At 38.2% G+C, this 20,602-nt stretch overlaps 1 protein-coding gene across 2 annotated transcripts in view; it reads right to left on the bottom strand.

The window, feature by feature from the left end:
* CACNA2D1 (calcium voltage-gated channel auxiliary subunit alpha2delta 1) overlaps window positions 1–20,602 on the bottom strand; it is a 336,392-nt gene that overhangs the window by 272,753 nt on the left and 43,037 nt on the right. For both annotated transcript variants that reach the window (XM_026052203.1, XM_026052205.1), the window contains exons 2-3: window positions 15,144–15,225; window positions 712–828 (exon numbers count right to left, since the gene is read on the bottom strand). In XM_026052203.1, coding sequence (XP_025907988.1) covers window positions 712–828; window positions 15,144–15,225 — 199 coding nt within the window. The remainder of the gene's footprint in view (window positions 1–711; window positions 829–15,143; window positions 15,226–20,602) is intronic.

Raw genomic sequence — 20,602 nt, forward strand, 5'->3', positions numbered from 1 at the left:
GCGACGCTGGCAGAAGCACTTTGAAAGAGCAGCTAGTTGTTATTTAAAACATAAGGAAACACGAGATTACAATGCAGCACAATCTTCACACTAGTAGCTCAGGATTAATTTTGCTGATACAAAACATGTTTGAAATACAGATTAAATTAGCAAGTCAGAAATAGAATAGCTATGAAAATGAATCATGTATTTCACACATGGCTACATTTGCTGAAGAATTAACTGCTACCACCATGAAACATTGAGGAACTGAGAAGACAAGGAGACTAAATATCAGCACATCTATTCAGCAATTATACTAAAATTACCCTCAGAGATACCATTATGTTCAAACCAGCTTTTATAAAGCTACATTCCCTTTTTTTCCCTAAGATAATTACTGTTTGTAAAGCATAGTGATCTTCAGGCCATAAAAACTCATGTACGTCACACACTGGAATATTGTTCCCATCTATTTATACCTTCATTTGTTACTTGGACCTGGTTCCTAATCTGTCCATCACTATCATAAGCATCTGCCCTATGCCAACTAACTAATGAGTTCCTGTTCTACCATGAAGTCACAAGCCATCTTTCTACATGTCATGTCCTGTAGACATCAAGCTGACAATGCCCTAAGTGCATAGGCAGCAAAAATAACAATAAAAACATGCTTCAGTTATGAAGAATTGAAAATAATTAAAATAGAAAATCTAATCTATTAGYACTCACCACCAAGGCTTTCGATCTGTTACTCAGCAGTTTTTCAATGTCTCTGGCTGCTATTTCCACCAACTGACGAGGGTTGTTGGCTTCTACAGTGTACAAATCTTTGTTTTTCAAATAGATCTGTAAGAGAAAAAAAAATAAAAGAATAATTCAAAATAGGAACAGACATTCGAAAGAGGCAAACTGGCCAATAAATCCTCAATTCTTACTAGAGTACTTCACAAAGCTTAATCTGTTGGGAACCCCAAAAGTGCTTTGTGAAAGATGCATTTCACTCTTTTGTTTGACAGGMAGAAGGTGGCAATAAAAATAAAAACATACACAAAATCTTCAAAAGAGACTGATTTTGCTGAATAAACGTTCAGTCTCTGGATGCTCAAGGAATCTGATTGCCATGAAGTGCTAAGGGCAATGTAAAACAGAGAACCTTAAAAACAACTGAAGTTAAAATCAAATAATTCTGAATGATTTAAATCTTCCCTGAATGCTGAACAACATACCATGGGAAGTAAAATCAATGAAGTTATGCTGAYGTAACCAATTTAATGCCTTTTCTATTTATTGATTTGTATTAGTGTTCAAGAGGAAAGAAGACAAAGAGGAGAAAGGCAATAAAGAAGACAGGAAGGGAACAGGGAAAAGACACACACAGAGGGAGACAAATAAAAAGGCAGAGGAGGGGAAAGGACAGGAGGGGATGGACTAGGACACGACAGGAGAAAGAAAAGAAACAGTAATAGTGTCTGGATCATGAATAAAGATTATCTTTCATGGGAGCACTTATATAAAGGAGATGTTTGTTAAACAAAACCGAAACAATGAAATGCATACAAGCGCAAGAAATAAAATAGGGAAAATGGGGGGAAAAAAAATCCTTTTGTGTATCCTACTAGAACTGGATAAAGAAAAAATATATAATCTGGCAAAGTTTTTTTTTAAAAAAAAAAAAAAAAAAAAAAAAAAAAAAAAAAAAAAAAAAAAAATTTAAAAAAAAAAAAAAAAAAAAAAAAAAAGCACCTTATGGCTAGATGGGTAAATGGGGAAAACTCATTTGTGCAGCCAACAGATGGCCTGAGTTTACTCAAGTGCTGTGCCTCTCCGAACGCTGCGTGCAGGGCCGGGCCGTCTCCCGGGAAGTAATCCCAGGCACCCGCAGGAACAGGGCCAGCCCCAGGGCGCTGGCTGGGCTCCAGCGGGGAGCAGAGACCCTACGGAGCCCGGGCCTGCCAGCCCTGCCCTGGCGCCCGCGCTGGGTGCGAGAATCAGCAGCAGGGTCTAACCGCTGAGGCTGGAGCCCCATGCACAGGTTTTTCAGCTCTTTTGAGTTTCATAGCACTCAAGCGTTTTCTTTTCCTTTAACCAAGGAATACAGTGTTTCCTTTATGCAAGTAATTAGCTAATTAGAATACATTTATTTCTACATACAGGGACAATTATTTTTAAAATTGAGTGTAACATAGAAAAACAAACAAACAAAAAAAAAAAAAACCACCAACAAAAAAAGAATTCACCTAGGAAAGAACACACTGTTTATAATATGGACATTTTGGAGATCTTCAGTTTCTAAAATTGACATACAGAAAATTTGTGTCTATATATTTTGAAGAACTAGGATAAGAGCAGCATTATAGCCTATTAGAAAAAAAGCCACAACCCACAAATCTTATTGCTTCTGAGGCCACTTATTAATCAATGAAATTAGAAATAAAAGAAAATCATATTTTATCTTACATTTCTCTTGCAATAGTCCCCAAAATTTATAGCTGGATTTTAACTTGACTACTGAACTTTATGGCAGTGTGAGCATTGTAGATAACAACCCTACCRTTCCAGGAGCCAGGCAGGAGATTTGTTAGCTCCAATGGTTTGAATTAGAAAATTTCAGAGAGGCATCTAAATTGAAGTGACCAAACAGGGCAAAATGAGCAGGTTTTCCCATCATCAGCCAATATTCATGCTGATCACACAAGGAACAACCACCAAAGGATGGGTATGTCACAGGTGTTCATGTTTTATTCTTTGAAATGAAATGCTGTGCCTAATGCTTTGCATTTCATTCGTGACTGTGAACGCCATTATGAATCCCTGCTTACTGTACATCTGCATCAACTGAAGTTTAAATTTATTTAAAAAAAAAGAAATGTTCACAAGATTTTGCCTTTTTTGCCTTCTATTTTTTTTTTTTTTTTATAGAAGACTGTAGAATAACCCTCTCTATAGTCTTTAAAAATAAAAAAAAGTTTTATTTAAACCATCTGGAGAACAGTTCAGATGCCTGGATCATTTAACAAGGAGACAACAGCCCTAACAGACAGGAATCCCATTCATATTTCTGTTYAGCACAACCTTTAAAACAGGCCTTGCCAGTCCTGTCAATGAGAAAATACAAAGGCCAGCTTCAGCAAGTGATAGTTGTCAGTAACTTAACTAAATACATATAAATAAAAAAGACCAAATCCATGTAATTCTGCACAAGATCCAGAGTTAAATCACCAACTCTCCTCCACTGTTTCACTCTGCCCCACACCAGAGGCTCCCAGCACCTACCTCCCCTGCTGCTACTATCAGCCCAAGATCCATCTCACAGGCTCTAAAGTAAAAGGGATGGGAAATACCTTAACACACTACTTTCTTAACACTCCACTTTCCTTTTCTGAAGTGTAAGACTTGTCTAAACTATCATGGAGCATCGTGAGAAACAGTCACTAGTTATTTAAGAAGTTCTTACATAACTTATTTGCTCCTCATTTCTTTGAATATAGTTCAGATTCAGAAACACTACACCAGGGAAAAAGAAACCCACTTCAGAGCTTGGCATCCTGCAACAAGCTCGGCCTACTCCAAACCTCCCACCTCGCAGTCAAACCCAGTTAGCAAAAGCCCATCTCAAATAACCGTAAGGGGTCCTAGAGCCAAGGTGCACTCCTCCTCTTCTGAAACGCAGCTTGGCAGTCTCTGTGGCTTGGTAAAAGGAGCTCATTTGAACACATTTTATCAAATGCTGTGACCAAACGAATGGGAGTTTATTAGCTTTTACATCTGAAATCATTTTTAGTGCTTTAAGCACTAATGTGTTGCTAAAAGCTCTTCATATTGTCAGTAARCCCCTGCCATTTTGCACAGAATAACGTCTCACTGAATGCCCAAGACTAATCTGTAAGGTCATAGCACAAAAATACTTTTTTTGACTGAAGTCAATAGCCATGTACTTTTCTGTTCAGGCAAGAATGTATTAGAATTGCTTTCTAAATGCTGAATATTTATTCTGACATAATGACTTGCAAGGCTTTAGGGGAAAGAATATGGCAGGAGGGATCACTTTAGTATGAAATGACACAAGAGCAAGAACAATAGTTGCATGCGGTAAGTACCAGAAAAATTGCCAGTTCCTCAGCACAACATGCCTCTCTCTGCTCGGTCTTCAAGGACACATTTATAACTTGCTTATAAAGAGACATTCTTCCCTCTTTCTATGGGAGTTGCTAGAGAAAAAAATCAAACATTTCTGTCCAAACTCAGAGAGAATGAAAGATGCACCTTCATTGCATGACTCTCACTACATTGGGACTTACCTAAACCAGGTGCCTGGGGCCTGCTGTAACACTGATATTTGATTTTAATGGCCCTCAAGCTTCATAACTCAGAAAAATTGGCTTCTCAGTAAGTTTCTGAAATGGTGTATGTATCAGATGGCCAGCAGTCTTGGCATTGCTTGCACAGATTACTCAGTTAGCAAAGAACAGGAATTGATGTTGAATCATTCTAAAATGCAGTAGAAATCTGTAGCATGCCTTTCCTTTTCCTTTCTCTTTTTACTGACAGTTTCCCAGTTTAAGAAAAAAAAGGAACCCTTTATTAGGACGGGAGTAACCTGAGTAAGTTCCAAAACCTTGGAATGACTACATGCCAATGTTGGTTCCATCRGGGAATATTTGCATGGACATAGCAGTGAGATGTGAGAGCAAATTTTCAGAAGTTCACACCCAGAATTCTAAAAGTTAAGCAGTCATAATATATGTCTGTCCACCTTGAAATGTACTTTAGAATACAGAAAAAAAAAAAAAAAAAATCTCAACAAAGCCATTATACCTGTCTATGCTAAGGTAAATCTATTGGTGTTTCTATTATTTTAATAATGAAGTGCTTACATTACAGTTACAACATAGACTACTTGGCTCACACATGCTGTAGTGACACTTTTATCAACAACCCATGGTTTTTTTACTCAACCTCGACCAGCTGGAGATCATCAGAATGCCATAACTACAATTCAGCCATGCTTGGGATCCAAAATCAAGCTAACTTCCACCATACCATACGGATTAGTGCTTTGGAGACCACCCTATTCACTTTGCTAACACCTACGATGAGATTTAAGCAAGTCAGACTTCTAAACCGAAGGCTGATCAAGCATCACACGTCACCTTGAGAGCTACTAAAAAAACGTGGCAGTTACGGAGGTTTATTTATTCTATTAGGGAGTATTTCCATCTGCTGCTCATCCAGACAAAAGATAATTGCCCTACAATTCTTTATTAAAGTAAAATTCTTACCTTAGGTACCATATCAAATATTAAATAGAAATGAAGCTAACTGGATAGCTAAGAGATGTTCTAATATTTTCATCTGCTTTAACGTGGACCAGATGTTTTGCTTAGTTCTGAGCCCGCTCGTTGCTCTCTATTCCCTCTCCCCATCCAAAAAAAAGAACAAACAATCTGGCCCAAAATAAAACTTCATATTTCATCAGGGGGAAAAAGGATTCATCCTACTTAAAAATAAAAGTATTTCAAACTGAAATTTGGGGTAATGTTGACAAAATTGCATTGTTTTGTCAGCAAAAAGTTTCAATTTTAATAGTCTTGTTACTTAATAAGATATTAATTAAAAAACACCCACATATTAGCCACTTTGACTTTTTGGCTTCATGCATGCCAKGAAGTGGCATCACAATCTCATAAGGTCCTGTGTCACTTACTTGAGGAAAGCAGARAAGGGAGACCATTTGACTGACATCCAAACGCAAGCCAAATACAAGTAGAGATCTTGGGAGCAGAAAGGGTGTAAAACCTGAACAGCAAAGGAGTTTTGAAGGGAGCAATGTGTTTGAGCTGGCTTCAACCCACATACTCCTTCCTGCCTATTTAGTACACTCTGCRTCATGATGGTGAGCATATTATAGAGACTGCTAATAACAGTCACATGAGAATTGTGATTGAACTAAGTGCACACTTGTTTTCTGCTTTCAATATATTGCTGAATCACACTGCTAAATACAAAGTCCCATGTCAAATCTATTATTTTCAAAATAAACTTTTATATTAAATCTTGCATTCTCCATATATGTGGAATATCAGAAAGAACCTGCTCAGAGAATACTGGGCTCTCATATGAAAGGTATTTTATTTTGTTTCATGGTGATAGCAATGCAAGAATAAGAGCATATAACTGAAATATCTCACAACATTTTTATTTCTTAGCTCTGACCTTTAGACAAGACTGCATTAGAACTCACTAAATCCCAACTTGTGGAGCAAATACAACATATACAACACATGGTTTTTGCAGTAAACGAACAACAGGAAGAAAGTGTTTCACATTTCTTCTGCATTTCTGGCATATTTTGAGATGGGCATTTCTGTCTTTTTTCAAATTCACCTATTCAGAAATTCTGTCTTGCCATAAATTCTTTCAAGGTATTTAATTACCAAAGATTCTTTTCATTCATGGGGTGCTGCCAGACTCTTTTTGGTAAAGAGAACAGAAGAACACTCTTTCTGAAGATGGAGTCTTCAAAGGAAGATACTTAATTTGCTCTGTTTTTATGAAAACTTCAGACTACCAGCACTAATAGAGGCAAGAACAGGACAGTTCTTTATCAGCATTAAAATGAGTTCATTTCAGCTATTCAGTTATAGCAGAACCACGAACAGTGTTTGTGCTCAAGGATTACCAGGGCATCAAATAATAATTAAAATTGTGGTAATATTAGGCCAGTCCTTCCCTTGAGTCTGGGCAAGCTTTGCTATTGGAGCCACCTACCCTTTGTGTCTTATGGCTGATTTYACTTGTTTGAAGAAGGAGCTCTTCAAAATGCCAGTTTATTGCTAAGGGAGCAGGGGGAAAGTAGCATCTGCAAATAATAAATGAGGCTCCCTGTGTTTTGACAAGCTCTTAATTTCCGTTTGGATTATAAAGAGAATTTGCAGATGCGCCTTCAAATTTCCCAGTCTGCATTTTTAAGAGAGATTTAGTTTTACTGACATTGGCTAGCAACATGCATGCTCCACAGAAGCTGATTTAAAGGATTTTATTAATGCATGCAGCTCTGGTATTTGGTGGATATGAGATAGCAGCAGCCGGGATCTAACAGTGATACAACCCAGATGGGAATACCTTTGCAAATATAGCACAATATTCTGTATTTGGAGAATATCTAATTGGTTTAGTGCCTTTCAAATATTATTCAGTTTTGGCAAAAAGGTTCTAACTTGTCAATAAAKACATACAATGTCTGTGTTAACTAGCGTCATTACTGTGTATAAGAGCACTGTAATACCAACTACTTCACAGCAATATTCAGTTACAAGTTTAAGTTGTAAGAATATTCCTGTCCTAATTCCCCTTTGACATACCCTATTCAGAGTCAAGGGTCACCCTTGCCTTAAGGTATGGAGCTAATTTATACAAAGAATTCAAGACACTCAGAGCATTAGCTTCATGCTGAGTCAACCCAGCCATACTAAATCGCCTCTAAACAATCTGTCTGAATCTTATAGAGGGTCTACAAAAATCTACCTTCCTTGCTTTCCCATCTTTTCTYCTTCTGTTCCTTAGAAAAACATGCACGAGAAAGTGAAGGTTTGCAGAAAACAGCCGTGATAGACTACCAGAGGCATTCATTAGAAATGCCCTGAAATCACTAAAGTTTCAGCAAATATTAAAAAATGTAATTGTATTATTTCACACAGATTAAAAATCCTCTCTATTTCATTTGCTGTTTAAAAATATATTTTTTAAATGTGTTTTAGCCTTTTGTTCCATTATGGAGAGCAAAAAGAGACAAAAGGAGAAAAGAATGGGAGCATTATTTTTCTGAATTTTGAGATCAGCCAGAGTGCACCTTACTGGGTGGCCCCATCTATTGACTGAATAAGAAATGACTCGATACCTGCTTTCCACTTACTTAGCATTKCTTTACTTTTTTTAGAGTACTGGAGAGTGCATACATGGTTTTTTGATCAGAATTTTCCTTAAAATTCTGGGTCAAAATAGTGGCACACTAATCAGAATTTATAAGCATCAGAATATTCAAACTTGAAAAGACCATAGAAAATAACCTCTGAAAACTAACTGTATTTTGGAGATTATTCTTAAGCCTAAAACATTCTTTAAAAAAAAAWTTAAAAAGCATATTTCTTCTATACTCTTTGCTTAATCATAGAACTCTCCATTACTTTAACCTTAACAAGGATGAATGTAGTACACTCTGGACCCTGGCCATACACTCCTCGAGTCCAACTGGTAGTTCACAAGAGACTGTCTTTGGTTAAAAAACATTCAAGCTGAATCCATCCTGTTAAACACAGGCAATGGAGAAAATAAGAAAAAAAAAGAAAGAAAGAAAAAAAGAGAGCTTGTGGGGAAAAAATATAATTGAAATTTCTTTCTTTCTTTTATAGGCTTGATTTTTTAAATAATTACAATGTGTATTAAGCCCCAACCTAACTAAATATCACCCACATCACAGAGAAGAAGGGGGAAATCTGTAATCAGTCCAAGACAAAATCACCAATGGGTTTTAATTCCTGCTGGTAGAAGGAGGCTCTCCTGGATGTCCACGCTCTGGAGACCAGGCTCTCTCTTACAAGTCACCTCTCCCAGCTAAATTCCAGAGCTTGCTCTGAGCACTGAGAAGCCGAGAGCCTGGCAGGCTGGGGATGCACTGCCAGGCTGAGCCATCCCTGCCCAGGCACCACACATCGGGCAAATGAACCACTCTTGGATGACAGAATTCCAAACAAACCGCTCTTGGACTACAGAATTCCAGAGAAAAAATAAATTTTAAAAAAAGTTATTGGTGGGCTGATTCAGCACCTGGGACTTACTGTAACACAGCACATATCCAACATACGCRTCACTTTGGAGGGAGAAATTGCGCTAGCGTTTCAGGATGAAGAGCATTTAAAGGCCAAGCCACCGGCTAGGGACTCACTCCTGGGCCTGCAGTGATAACATCCCTCAGGAACAGCACGCTTGGGTTGCTTTGGCGGCCACATATCATGAAGGAAACGGCACTAGCTTTCCCTGGAACGGCATCTCTAATTGTTGCTTTATTCAATTATCCCACTGCTCGAAAAGGTTACGCTGCGCAAGATGGCATTTTCTTGCCAGGGCCGTCGCAAGCGAAGCTCCTGCCTATCTGCCACGTGAAGGATCTCAATGCAGACCCTCGTTTCTAATGCAGTGTTTATGTAAAGGATGACTCTCCTCAATGGGCCTGGCAGAGATGCGCTCGTGTGTCGCTGTCGGGCAGATCCTCTGCTCGGGGATCTCCCTGAGCACGGAGGGGCCCTCCCTCTCCTGCCCTGGCCCTAGAGGTGTTTGCAGAGCTGAAAATCAGAGGCAGGCTTGTTGTCATTTATTAAATTAAAAAAGATGTCAATTAACTTAGTCAGGGGCCTTTGTTGTGAAAGGACTGTGTAAAACTGGATGCTGAGTATATTTCTATCAAAAAAGTGACTGCTTATTTCCTTAGTTAAACAAAAAAGCTATTCTAATAGGCTTTGCATCTGTTTTTGAGCATGCTGAAGTAACTGTTGATTTGTACCTGGTTCATTTTTTTGAATTTTTAAGCCAAAAATCTACTGATAAATAAAATAGACAATGAAATCACGTACATGCTCAATTCCTCAATATTTGTTACAWGAATTTTAGAATTCTTTTAAATAGCTGTCTGTGTATTCATTTTTTTTTCCTGAAAGCCTACTTGCTTGGAGGGACTGCATATCATTTACACCAGAGCAGCTTCATAATGCCTGACAACACAGAGTTCATGAACAAGACAAAAATCACATGAACCTTTTGAAGGTGAAAGGACAATTACATGTCTTTTTTTTTCATTTAATAAAAAAGGAATTTTTTTTAAAACATAAAAGGGCACAGAGTAATATGAAGCTGTCTCTGTTAGGAGGCATTTAAAGACACTAGACATTTCAGGCCTCCCTAATAGTCTTCTATTTTCCCATGTACCCCGCTTGCAAGTCTCAAGTTGTGGTATATTTAACACCTTCAAACTGACCCTTTCTTTTCATAGAAAAAAAAATCTTTTTAAATTATAAAAATGCATCCAACAATCCTCTTTTCATCCATGCAACAGCAATAGCAGTGAGATTGCAGTATGTCCTCTTTTTCATATATATATATATATATATATATATATATATATATATATATATAATGTTACCGACTATTTTTGGAGCACTATTGTAAGACCATTCCCACATAGTATAAATAAGAATACAATGGGGAGCTAAATTTTAAGCATGATCCATCTCACTGTTAACCAACTTAAGTTTTGGTGGTACTAGAATTCCTGTTGATTCCTACTGTCAAATTAATAATYTAGCATAAGTACTTTAGAGGAATAAGGATTTGGAGTTAAAGCTTTAAGTGGTGATCCGAGCCTAGTTATTGGTTAGATCAGGTACTGTCTGTATGGCCAAAATCATCTAGYGATAAAGGAATATCCATAAATTAAAGATCATATTTTATCTCCGCACCATATTAAAACCTCAACTTCCATCTGTTTCTCCAACTCCTACACATATCCATTTGCTCTGTTCCTTCTACTCCAGTTACACTGTTTTGTTCGGATAAGTCTTTGGAAAACTGCAGCCTCAATTTAGAGCTCCAAATTTAGTGAGATACAAGCTTTTTTTGGCAATTTGCTCACCACAAGCATTCTACTACTATCATCATTACTATTAATAAAGAGTATGTGAAACGTCTATCAGCGTAAACATTTTCATGTTTTCAGAAATATTCACTGCTGAAGGAATTTACCAATTATGTTTCCAAGCAAGGGGAGGCATGGCTAGGCACTATCATAATACTGTGATTCCAAGTTACTCTGAGGAGTCTAAGGAGAAAAAAAGTCTCCTCCTCCAAGAGTATTCCTCCCCTTATACATGATCCGGTCAAATTTAATATATATTGAATGTAAAAACCTTAAACCTAATATATACTACATAATAGGTAAGTATTACATTCTCTCTCTACTGAGGTATCTATTTCTACATTTCAGAGTAATTCAGACTTTTACATAAGCCCTGATCTCAAGAGGTCTCTTAGTCACCTACCACAGCTCCTTACTTGAGGATTTTAGTGGTGGCTTACGTTTGAATTTCTTTACTCCTTTGGGATACAGATTTCATAAAGTTTCACATTTYCTCTGATCAAAAGTCCCTTCCATGTAAAATGAGAAGAACTGGGAGCTCTAGCAGTCCTCCTGTACTTCTCCACAATGGCTAGAAAATAAATAAATAARTAAATAAAAATACCTTACAGTTCATCAGAATGGACCATAGTGCACTGTAATTTGCTGCAGCACGAAAAGCCAAGGACATCCAAGTCACATACCTGCATACTGCACTGCTGAACCCTGAGATATCTCCAACAAGGCTTCTGTGGTCGAAGAACCCTGCTTGGCACAGTGGCCAACCAAAAACACAACCCCGGTTTTCAATGAACTCATGCACTCCAGGCAAGATCTCCATGGCTGTGTTCCAGCTTTGAGAACTGTCTAGGGTCCCTTTGGGAATCTCCGTAGAAGACTCAAATGTACAAAGCACACAAACTGGAACTGCAGCTGGACCAGTATGATTTGTCCACTGAGTCCACGGAGAGAGGCACCAAGCTGTGAAATCGTTATGATCTGTTACATGTCCTCACATTGGGCTTTCACCTAATTGCTCAGCCAAAGTAAACCAGATTTTTCCCTAGAACATGGGAAGACATTTTTCCTTCCTAAAATGTGCCTCTCTAAAGTGTAGCTTTCCAATCCCACTCTATCTATCACTACATTTGCTCACAAAAAAGTTGTGTTAACTATTTTATCATAGAAGCAGAAGGTTCCTTTTTCTTACACTAATCACTTTCTGCCACCAAAAAAAAAAAAAAAGCTTATTTGAAATTTTCCAAAAATATGAAGACTTTATCTTTTCCCCAAATAATTCTGAAATTTCTAGAAGCTATGGTCAAAATTAAAGCTGAAAACTCAATCCAAAAGTTGAGCATTTTCACAGCTTGAGCAACTGAAGGCAAGTTCTTTGAATAAGTGTGACAGGCATGCAAGCATTCTGTATTTAATTTCTTCTAATCACCACTTCTGCAAGACTATGGAGTTCATTTCAGAAGAGATCTGACTAAACATTAATAGGCAGTGAGCAGAAAAGTCCTTCTGTAATGTGGAAGTGACAACAATAGCCTGTAAACAAGATGAAAGCGGGAGCGACTGCACGGGTCACACCTTGCAGGGCTTTACATTCTCCCTTGCGGAGAAAAGAGCTAATTAAAATTTGTGGCTAGTGAAAGATAGAACAAAAAAATAGGTCAAACAAACGGCTTTAATATATGGGGATATTTTACACGGAGACATATCACTCCCAGGCTTTCAGTTCTAGAATTACAAGTGTATTTTAACCCACCTTGTGATTATCTATTGATATAACTTGTGATTTGCTTTACGTGTGCTATGAATTTTAGCTTCTGAAAGGAAGCTTTACTTACATTACTCACACACCAATGCTTTCTTCAGCCTGCATGTCACTGTAGTATGTTGTAAGTATACCTGGTAGCATTATATAATTACTATGTTTGCCCAACATTTCTCATTTTAAGACTTTTTAGCAGTCATTACATTTACCAAATATTCCTTCTTTGAACTAGCGTTTTCCAAAAGAGGGTGGGAGGATAGAAGAGTAAGGGGACCAATCTCTTGGATCTTTATTATCTATTCTACAATGCCTCATTTTCTAGAAATGTCAGGCTAAATGGTTCAGACATTAGCTCATTGTTTTGCTCAAGTTAGAAATCCTCTGTAAATCATTTTGTTTTGAAATGCCCTATTGCCCCTATACTCTGGGTGAAGAAGTTGGCATCTTTAATGATTTTCCAGAGACATACATCTTGCTGCTTGGTGAATGCTTCTCAAAGCTAGCAAATTTATAGCCTGAAAAACAAGGGCAGGCCACTGCAGAGATTTGTCAGCTAAATCCCCATGATCTCAAGCACAAGTGTATTCCAGCCTAGGGAGCATCACACATCCTTGGCAGCCAAAACCCGGCATGCTGCCTTCTCTAGGGTGATCTCTGTCCTTCTCATAGTCTAGGCACATGGGGAAAGAGGGCTGGAATGATCCAGAAAGGAGATTAAAAGCTGAAAGAGGAGAAGAAAAATACCTGCTGAATGGAAGAAGTGCAGTAGGGCTGTCACTCACACACTTGCACAGCACCATTTGGAAATGCCGAAGCAGAATAAAAAGCCCAGGGAGGGAGTCTGAAGTGGGAACAAATTTAGTGCAGAAATCTCAAAGGATGGACAGGAAGGCTTAAAAGCTGAAAGGCAGATGGGCTACACAGCAAATATGACTTCAGAGAGACACAGAGAGTAAGTCTCAGTGAGGTGAAAGCCAGTCCACCCAGTCAGCAGAAATGCAAAGTCCACCAGTGGATCAGTGGTATGATTTTGAATGAGGAGATGGTGGAGGAAGAAAAAAAGGTATAGCAGGTACAGAGCAGAATGGACTCACATCTAGTCCATTCCAACACGGGCTTTTCGTTCTTTTAGTGGAAACTCCTCACCAAAACTTTATGCCTTATCCTCCTCTGTCATCAGATTTGTGTAAGACTTGCATAAAAGTTCCCATCTACTTTCCGTCTTGGGATAACGTTCCCAGAAATTTCAAGTGATAGATGTTTCTGTGTTGCTGGAAACCTAAGCTAGAATACCACATGTGTAACWATCTGACACTTTGTGCTAGAATCTAAAGATTTTCTTTAAGTTTGCYTAGGTTTATCCAAGATTAAAAACTGTAACTAAATATCTGTCTTAAAATGTATTGTAACACTCAAATATTTATTAGGAAAGGCCAAAACTAAAATCATCTCTGTGACCTTCATTTATGTCCCTGATGTATGCATCAATACAGTCTTTCCCTAAGCAGGTTGGGGATGATGTCACCTGAGACCTCTGCAATGCAAACACGGCCATCTAAGATAGCAGCGATCTGGTCTCTTTCCTGGTCAGTAAGGAGAAAGACTCCCGGGACATGAGCATGTGCTTGTCTGGGTGTCCCAGGAACCTGCAGTGTCAAGTTGGGGTGTATTAAATCCTGATTTTTTTCAGCATGTTTTTTATACTACACTTAYTAGCTTTGAAGCACAGCTACTGTTCACGAATCATTTGGAGGGATTATGACCACTGAAAACCAAATCTCAGGGTTTCTATGTTCAGTTCCCCAGTGCAGCTCTCAGCTACTCTCACAACAGCAGACAGATAATATTTTTTCAGACAATCTACAACCTCTTTTACTAGAATGGATGCAGCTTTCTCTAGTTAATATCCTTTCTGTCAAATGAAAAACCTTTGGAAGGCTCTGATCAGTGTCAGTTAGCCTTTCCTTRGGATTTTTTTTATCAGGGATTTTTTTTGTTTGTTTTAGGTAGGGAGAGACTGATTTTGTAACTTGTGCTTAGGATAGTTGTCTAGATGAGCAACATATTTAGTACTTGAACCTAGATCTTTAGCATTCTTCCACTACTGAGCAAGATTTTCCAAAAATATTCATAAAATTCAAAAAATAGTTTTCCATGCAGATAAGGGGGTTATATTATTAATTTTTATTATTATTATTATTAATTCCATGGTCTCTTGTTGGCTGAAAAAGTAACTTCAGTTCTTGTCCTAATAGCAAAGCTTCTTTTCCTTACACAATCCCCCATCATCCCAGAGATCCACTGTTTCACAAAAGGAGGCATGGGAAAGAAAACAGAATTTTCCATCATCTTGAATGACTGCTTCCTGGATACTATATTTGACAAATATATAATGAAAGAGTTTGCTTCAGGTGAGATGTTTTAATAATGGTAAACCTTATGTCTGAAACTGCAAAGCTGATTAAATATTAGCAATGAGCAAGTGCTGCAAAATTAAAGARTGAATTAATGGATGCTTGTTGCTCATTTCTCTCTTGGTAAACATTATAGAAAATAAACACTACCAAGTTTAATTCCCCAGAACCTGTTACTGTGCTCAGATGAAATAACTGTAATGTCTAGGTGATATACACCACTCATTTCTCTCTTCTGGTTATTTTGTACACCATTCATTTCTGTCATCTAGTTATTGCAGTCTAAGAAATGTCTCTAACTCACCCCAGTGAGCTGGTCCACTCCACTTGCTGTTCGTGCCAATGTTACAAGATCTTCTTGCATCTTATCTACCCATGACTTAATCCTGAAGAAAACAAAAAAAGAGACAAAGTTGTCCAGTCAGATCAATGGCAAATATATGTGAAGAACTCAAACACAAATAAAGGCTGACAGATTAACTTGTGTGTGGTACATTGATACCAAAGTACTCTGCTATGCCTTGGAGTCTGCTCTATACATGCTCTCTACCTTCCTTTACTCACTCTCTTTCAGAAGCTCTTTTCTTCTCAAAAACCTAACACAAGGAACTTGTATGCAATCATTTAGCATGAGAAAAAGGCAAGAAGTCATACTACACAGGCATAAACACACAATGTACAAGAATTGTCTTTGGTTGATTTAAAAAAAATTGGATTAGGCCAAAATACTCAAGCTACATTTTAACACCATTCTCTTTCCCCAACTTAAATCTAAGGCTTTTTTTTTCCTCCTTTCTTTCTCATCAGCTATAGTCTGCCTGGCAGTGGGTCTCCAGACATCATCCCTATCATAGGACAGATCAGAATAGCTGTCCCTTGTTGAAAGTCACCAAGGCCCTAGCACTATATAGCCATTATATAGGCTCTACCAGATCTTGAAGGCAGGATTCTTCTCATACTATTTTCTGCAGAGGACACCACAGCAAGCTGGCTGTAAAATCAGGCATGCTATCAGTATCTATTACCAGCTATAGCAGAGGTCCCTATGTCATTCCTATGTGATTCTTCTGGTTTGCAGCCCATCCAAGCAGCCTGCAGGACAGGCAGCATTGAGCATAGGCAGCATGGGTTGTTCTGGCAGTGTCTGCTCCTGGTTTTCCCTGGAGAACAGGCAGCAATATGCTGCTGTGTGCCCTGGATTCCCTATGTCCAGAAAAAAAGAAAGCAGATCCTGCGGAAAAGCATTGGATCCAAGGACTTATATATTTGTATGTCACAATGTGGAGGAGGAAAGGAGCCATGGTGCAAGTTCATCTCAGTAAGGTACGTGTTTGTTTGAGCAAGAAAGTAAGGTCACAGCTTGCCTAGCCACACAGCTTGTTCTCTGCTCGTCTACCATGGTACCCCTGTCATTGTCACAGCTCTCTGCTTTGAAATCTGTAACAGAGACATAAACACAAGTATACACCTACATAACCATCCATCCTAAGAATATCCTGTCTTCAATTTGACACCGTGGAACTGATTGCTTTCATGAACATAGGAAAAATAGGTAAAAGGAAGGCTCTCTATTTTTTGCTGTAGCAAGGAAAATTTGGAAGAATAAGAAAGAATACAGAGATTGGATTTAATCCTTCCCACAATCACCAATGCATTTTATGTTAAACCACAATCTGCATCCTAAAAGCGCACAGCATTTATTAGAGTTGATACTTTGCCACTTGTTTTTAAAGGATCCTTCTTCATGCTTCAGAGAAACAGTTATCCAAATGTGAAAGGAGATTAAAGGCTGCTTTTTGTCTTTTTCTACTGGAAGGACTTTTTGGCTATCCAAACTGCCAAACCTTCCCTGACAGAAAATTAACAAGTTTTACAAAGGTACCAGATTTAAGACAAATCTCTCTTTTCATTCAATTTTGGGTGGCTCCCCAGTCTATAGGTTGTCTTTGATAAATGCTATTTCAAGACATTTAGGTACAAACAGAATATTCAGACACACTAAACTAGAAGTTTTTTAAGATTTTTAGTTCAAAGTTTCTTTGGCACTTTTACAAAAAAATGTATAGCAGAAAAGAAATTGAAGTCTGATTTCAAAAAACCTAGCACAGTACCTCATATACACATATTTACATAAATATATACATCAATTAATGCACAGGCATCCAGCAGGTTATAGCCAGAGTTTGTCACTGACCATAACTTCTGCCTGTGATATTACTGTTTTCACCCTGTCTCTCCAGCTCCATGATCTGGCTCATTTTAGGTTCCCATTTATTGTGTCCTCTCTTATTTTTATCATTTTATCTTTGTCTAAAAGGCAGTGATCCCGCACTGCCTGTTCAGCACTTCCTTTTAATTCCTCACTGGATAATGTAGTTTTAAAAAAAGTGTATATATATATATATATATATATATAAAAATGATTTTGACTGAAAGTATTTCACTGTTTTGAGACTGAAAGTATTTCACTATCTCATTCATTCCTAAGCAATTTTAATTGATCTTGTTCCCGAGACCACAAGCTTTTCAGAAGACTATCAACACTTGACGTTTCTCTCAGTGTTCACACATGTTTACCATCAGGATTTTAACTGAAAACACCCCTCAAGTTTTGTGGATCAGCTGCAGAGCAGCAACAACATGTCATTCCCAGCCCATGGTTTGAGAACTGATGTCTTTTCACTGGCTACATGCAATTAATCACCATTAACTGTGATTAATACTTTGCTGTCTAAGCTACACGTGGAACTGAATCCTCTAAACTGCCATTATATCACTTTGTATTAGCACAAGATTTGAGATGCACTAAACAAAATATCTCATCCTTAATACAAGAACAGTAGTTGGTTCCATTTTTGAGAGCATCAGGCTGGCACGTCACCCTTAGGAGATGTGAAAGGCCTATCACAAAGTTCACCCCCTGCCCCTCTGCTCCCCCTGCTGAAATGGGCCCAGAGGCCTCAAGCCCTGTAACTGCAATTGATTCCCTGGGTGTTTGTCAGGCTCATGGGCAGACAAAGCTGCCCGMTGCCTCAAGTGGCTTTGGCCTGGAGCTGTGATCCTGCCTCTACTTCAAACAGGCAGCAGGACACTCATCTGGCTCCGATTTGGAGCGACAACCAGCTAAACAGGAGCTAATAAGTAAATCAATAAATGCCCTGCTTCAGCTGCACTCCGTGTCATACGGAGCTGCTCCAGCTTGCAGGAACACTCACCGCTCCAGTCCTCTACCCAACGGCAGCAATGTCATATTCCCTCTGTGCAACCAAGGGTATTTTTCCCCACAAGGGGACATCGTTTCACTGATGATTTTGATTTAGAAGTTAGCACTGGTACAGTATTATGCCCACTATATAAAAGTTATGATTCTAAAACCTTTGGAGAGGACAGAGTAACTCACTCTCCATCTCAAATCTCTTGCATAACAYGTGTAATGTCTCACTCAGGTTCTTATTTATATTATTTGTTTATTTTTTTTTTTTTTAACTTGGGACTACTTAAAAAAAAAAAACATTTTAAATCTTTTCTATAAGTCTTTCAGGAGACTCTGAAAATCAATGTTTTAAAATATTTATAAAGTTATATTGTTATCCACAAAAATCTGAAAATTCAACAAGCATTTTTTCCCCCCTCAATCCATACATTATTTTGGAAAATATGACTAAATTATTTTCAAGATTCTATTACAAACCTTCTTTTTCTCTAGATATCTACATAACATATTTGACATACTGCACTCTACCAGCCTGGACAGAATAGTGAACTTTTCTAGAAGTTCACTATATGAACATGAAATCTGCAGACCAGGTACTTACCAAAATAGAATTATTATTATTATTTTTTTTTTTTTACAATATTCTATAGGCACAACAGACTGCTGCAACAGACACAAGGACTGCCGTCRTGCTGGCCAGTGTCACGCTCAGATACAGCACAGCTGCCCTACGGGACCCTTCCCTTTTGTGCCACGTAGCAGAGGATTTGTACAACAGCATTTGGGCTGAAACCTCTGCAAGCCTTTCTCCTCCTGCACATGTCTTGAAAACCCTGCAGAAAGGCAGGTTTCCCTGAAGCTTTTCTGAAGACTCTGTGGAAGTAGCTCATGCTGAGAGCAAGGCAGGCAGCTTCCAAGGCTGGACCATGACACCAGAGGTTACAGTTTCCTTAACCTTCTAACTCATCCTCCTACTGGGGTAAATGTAGTAGGGCCTGATGCATGTTCGACAGCTTTATAGTTCTTGTTTCTCCTCAACCACCTTGCTAAAAAACAACCAGAAGGAATATGGGCAAAAAAGTTCTCTTCCCAGGAAGAGTTCTAGTGTATGAAACACTCAGCTCATTCTCTGCAAAGAATAAAGAAACAAAAATGTTCAAGTTCTGATGAAAATGTTATATCTGGAATTTAAAAAATGCTTCATGGACAATGAGACAAGGGTGGTACCGTAGCAGCTGTTAAGAATTCAGTCTGCTCACAGCTGACTAGTAAAAACAAATGCTAGTAGCAGTAAATGCTGCAGTAGTAACAGAGCCTTTTCATGGGAATCCACGTGAGAGAGTATTGGAAGGGGAAGGGATGGAGAAAGTATCTGGATGGCCTTGTTACCATTTGCCATTTTTGTACCTTTTCTTTTCTTCTGCATGAAAGAATGCAGTATACAGAAGGGGAAACAGTGAAACCCATTACACCCAAGCACTTTCCAAAGCATAAAATAAATTATTGAACACAATGTTGTTGTTTTTTTATTATCTACTTCAGTTATAAAAATTCTGGGTGTTATTTCTAAAAACAGTCGATAGAAGAAATCAGGGAGGATTGATTTTTAAATTGACTTTTTCCATTTTCTATTGCTTTGTTTATTACTGGATGTTCTCCTCTGTGTCCTTTTTTTATTTATTTTATTTCTCTTAAGGCAACAATAGTTTGCTCTTCAGCCAGAATTGAAAATGAGAGGAACATAGCACAGCGCAGACCTTACCTGTAAAGGTTAGGCACCCAGGCTGTTTTGCTGGCTTGTTTTTTTTTTTTAAATAGGCTGTTGCTCCAGTCCTTATTATCCTGTAATCCCTAGCGGAGACTTATTTCATCCTAAAAAAGGGGAGAGGAACTGTCCAACTCTGTACATTGCCTCCACTGGAGCTCTAAACAAGAATTACTAGTTCAGGATCCCCAAAATAGTTAGGCTAGATGCTTCGCTCTAGGTAGGTTAAGTTAGATTATATCAATTTAGATAGAAGAGGGAAAAGCCCACTTCAATTCCAATTGAATGACCTTCTTGTTCCCTAGCTGTAAATTCAATGCGAGYAATCAAGCTCCTTCCAATACCATTCGCATATTAAAATCTTAAAGACTTTATTTTAAAAGATTATTTATTTTTGTGCATATTCATCCATATTCATCTTAACCTACTGGATTTTCTATGGGAGAAACCATCTTTCTCTTAATTGTTCATGCAGCAAGGCCCAACATAAAGATGAGTAACTTAGGAAGCGTGGGGTTTTGTTTTCTGCTTTTTGTTTTCCTAGACTACTATTAAAAGTACAAATGGCAAAATGGCATTCAAAAACTCTATGGAAGCTGAGTATAATTACTTTCTCCTTCCCACGAGAATTTAAGTAATACCATCAGCATTATTCATAAGGTCTAATGTCCATACTTCTGCATATCACTTCTCCAGGCTTGCCAGACATGCACGTCTTAGTAAAAGATATTTCAGATATTTCAAGCTCCTCCTAGACTATGTTTTTGAGCAGGATAAAGTCAAA

This window comes from Nothoprocta perdicaria, unplaced genomic scaffold, assembly GCF_003342845.1.
Source record: "Nothoprocta perdicaria isolate Ctin4 unplaced genomic scaffold, notPer1 scaffold_85, whole genome shotgun sequence".
In the NCBI taxonomy this organism is placed as follows: domain Eukaryota; kingdom Metazoa; phylum Chordata; class Aves; order Tinamiformes; family Tinamidae; genus Nothoprocta; species Nothoprocta perdicaria.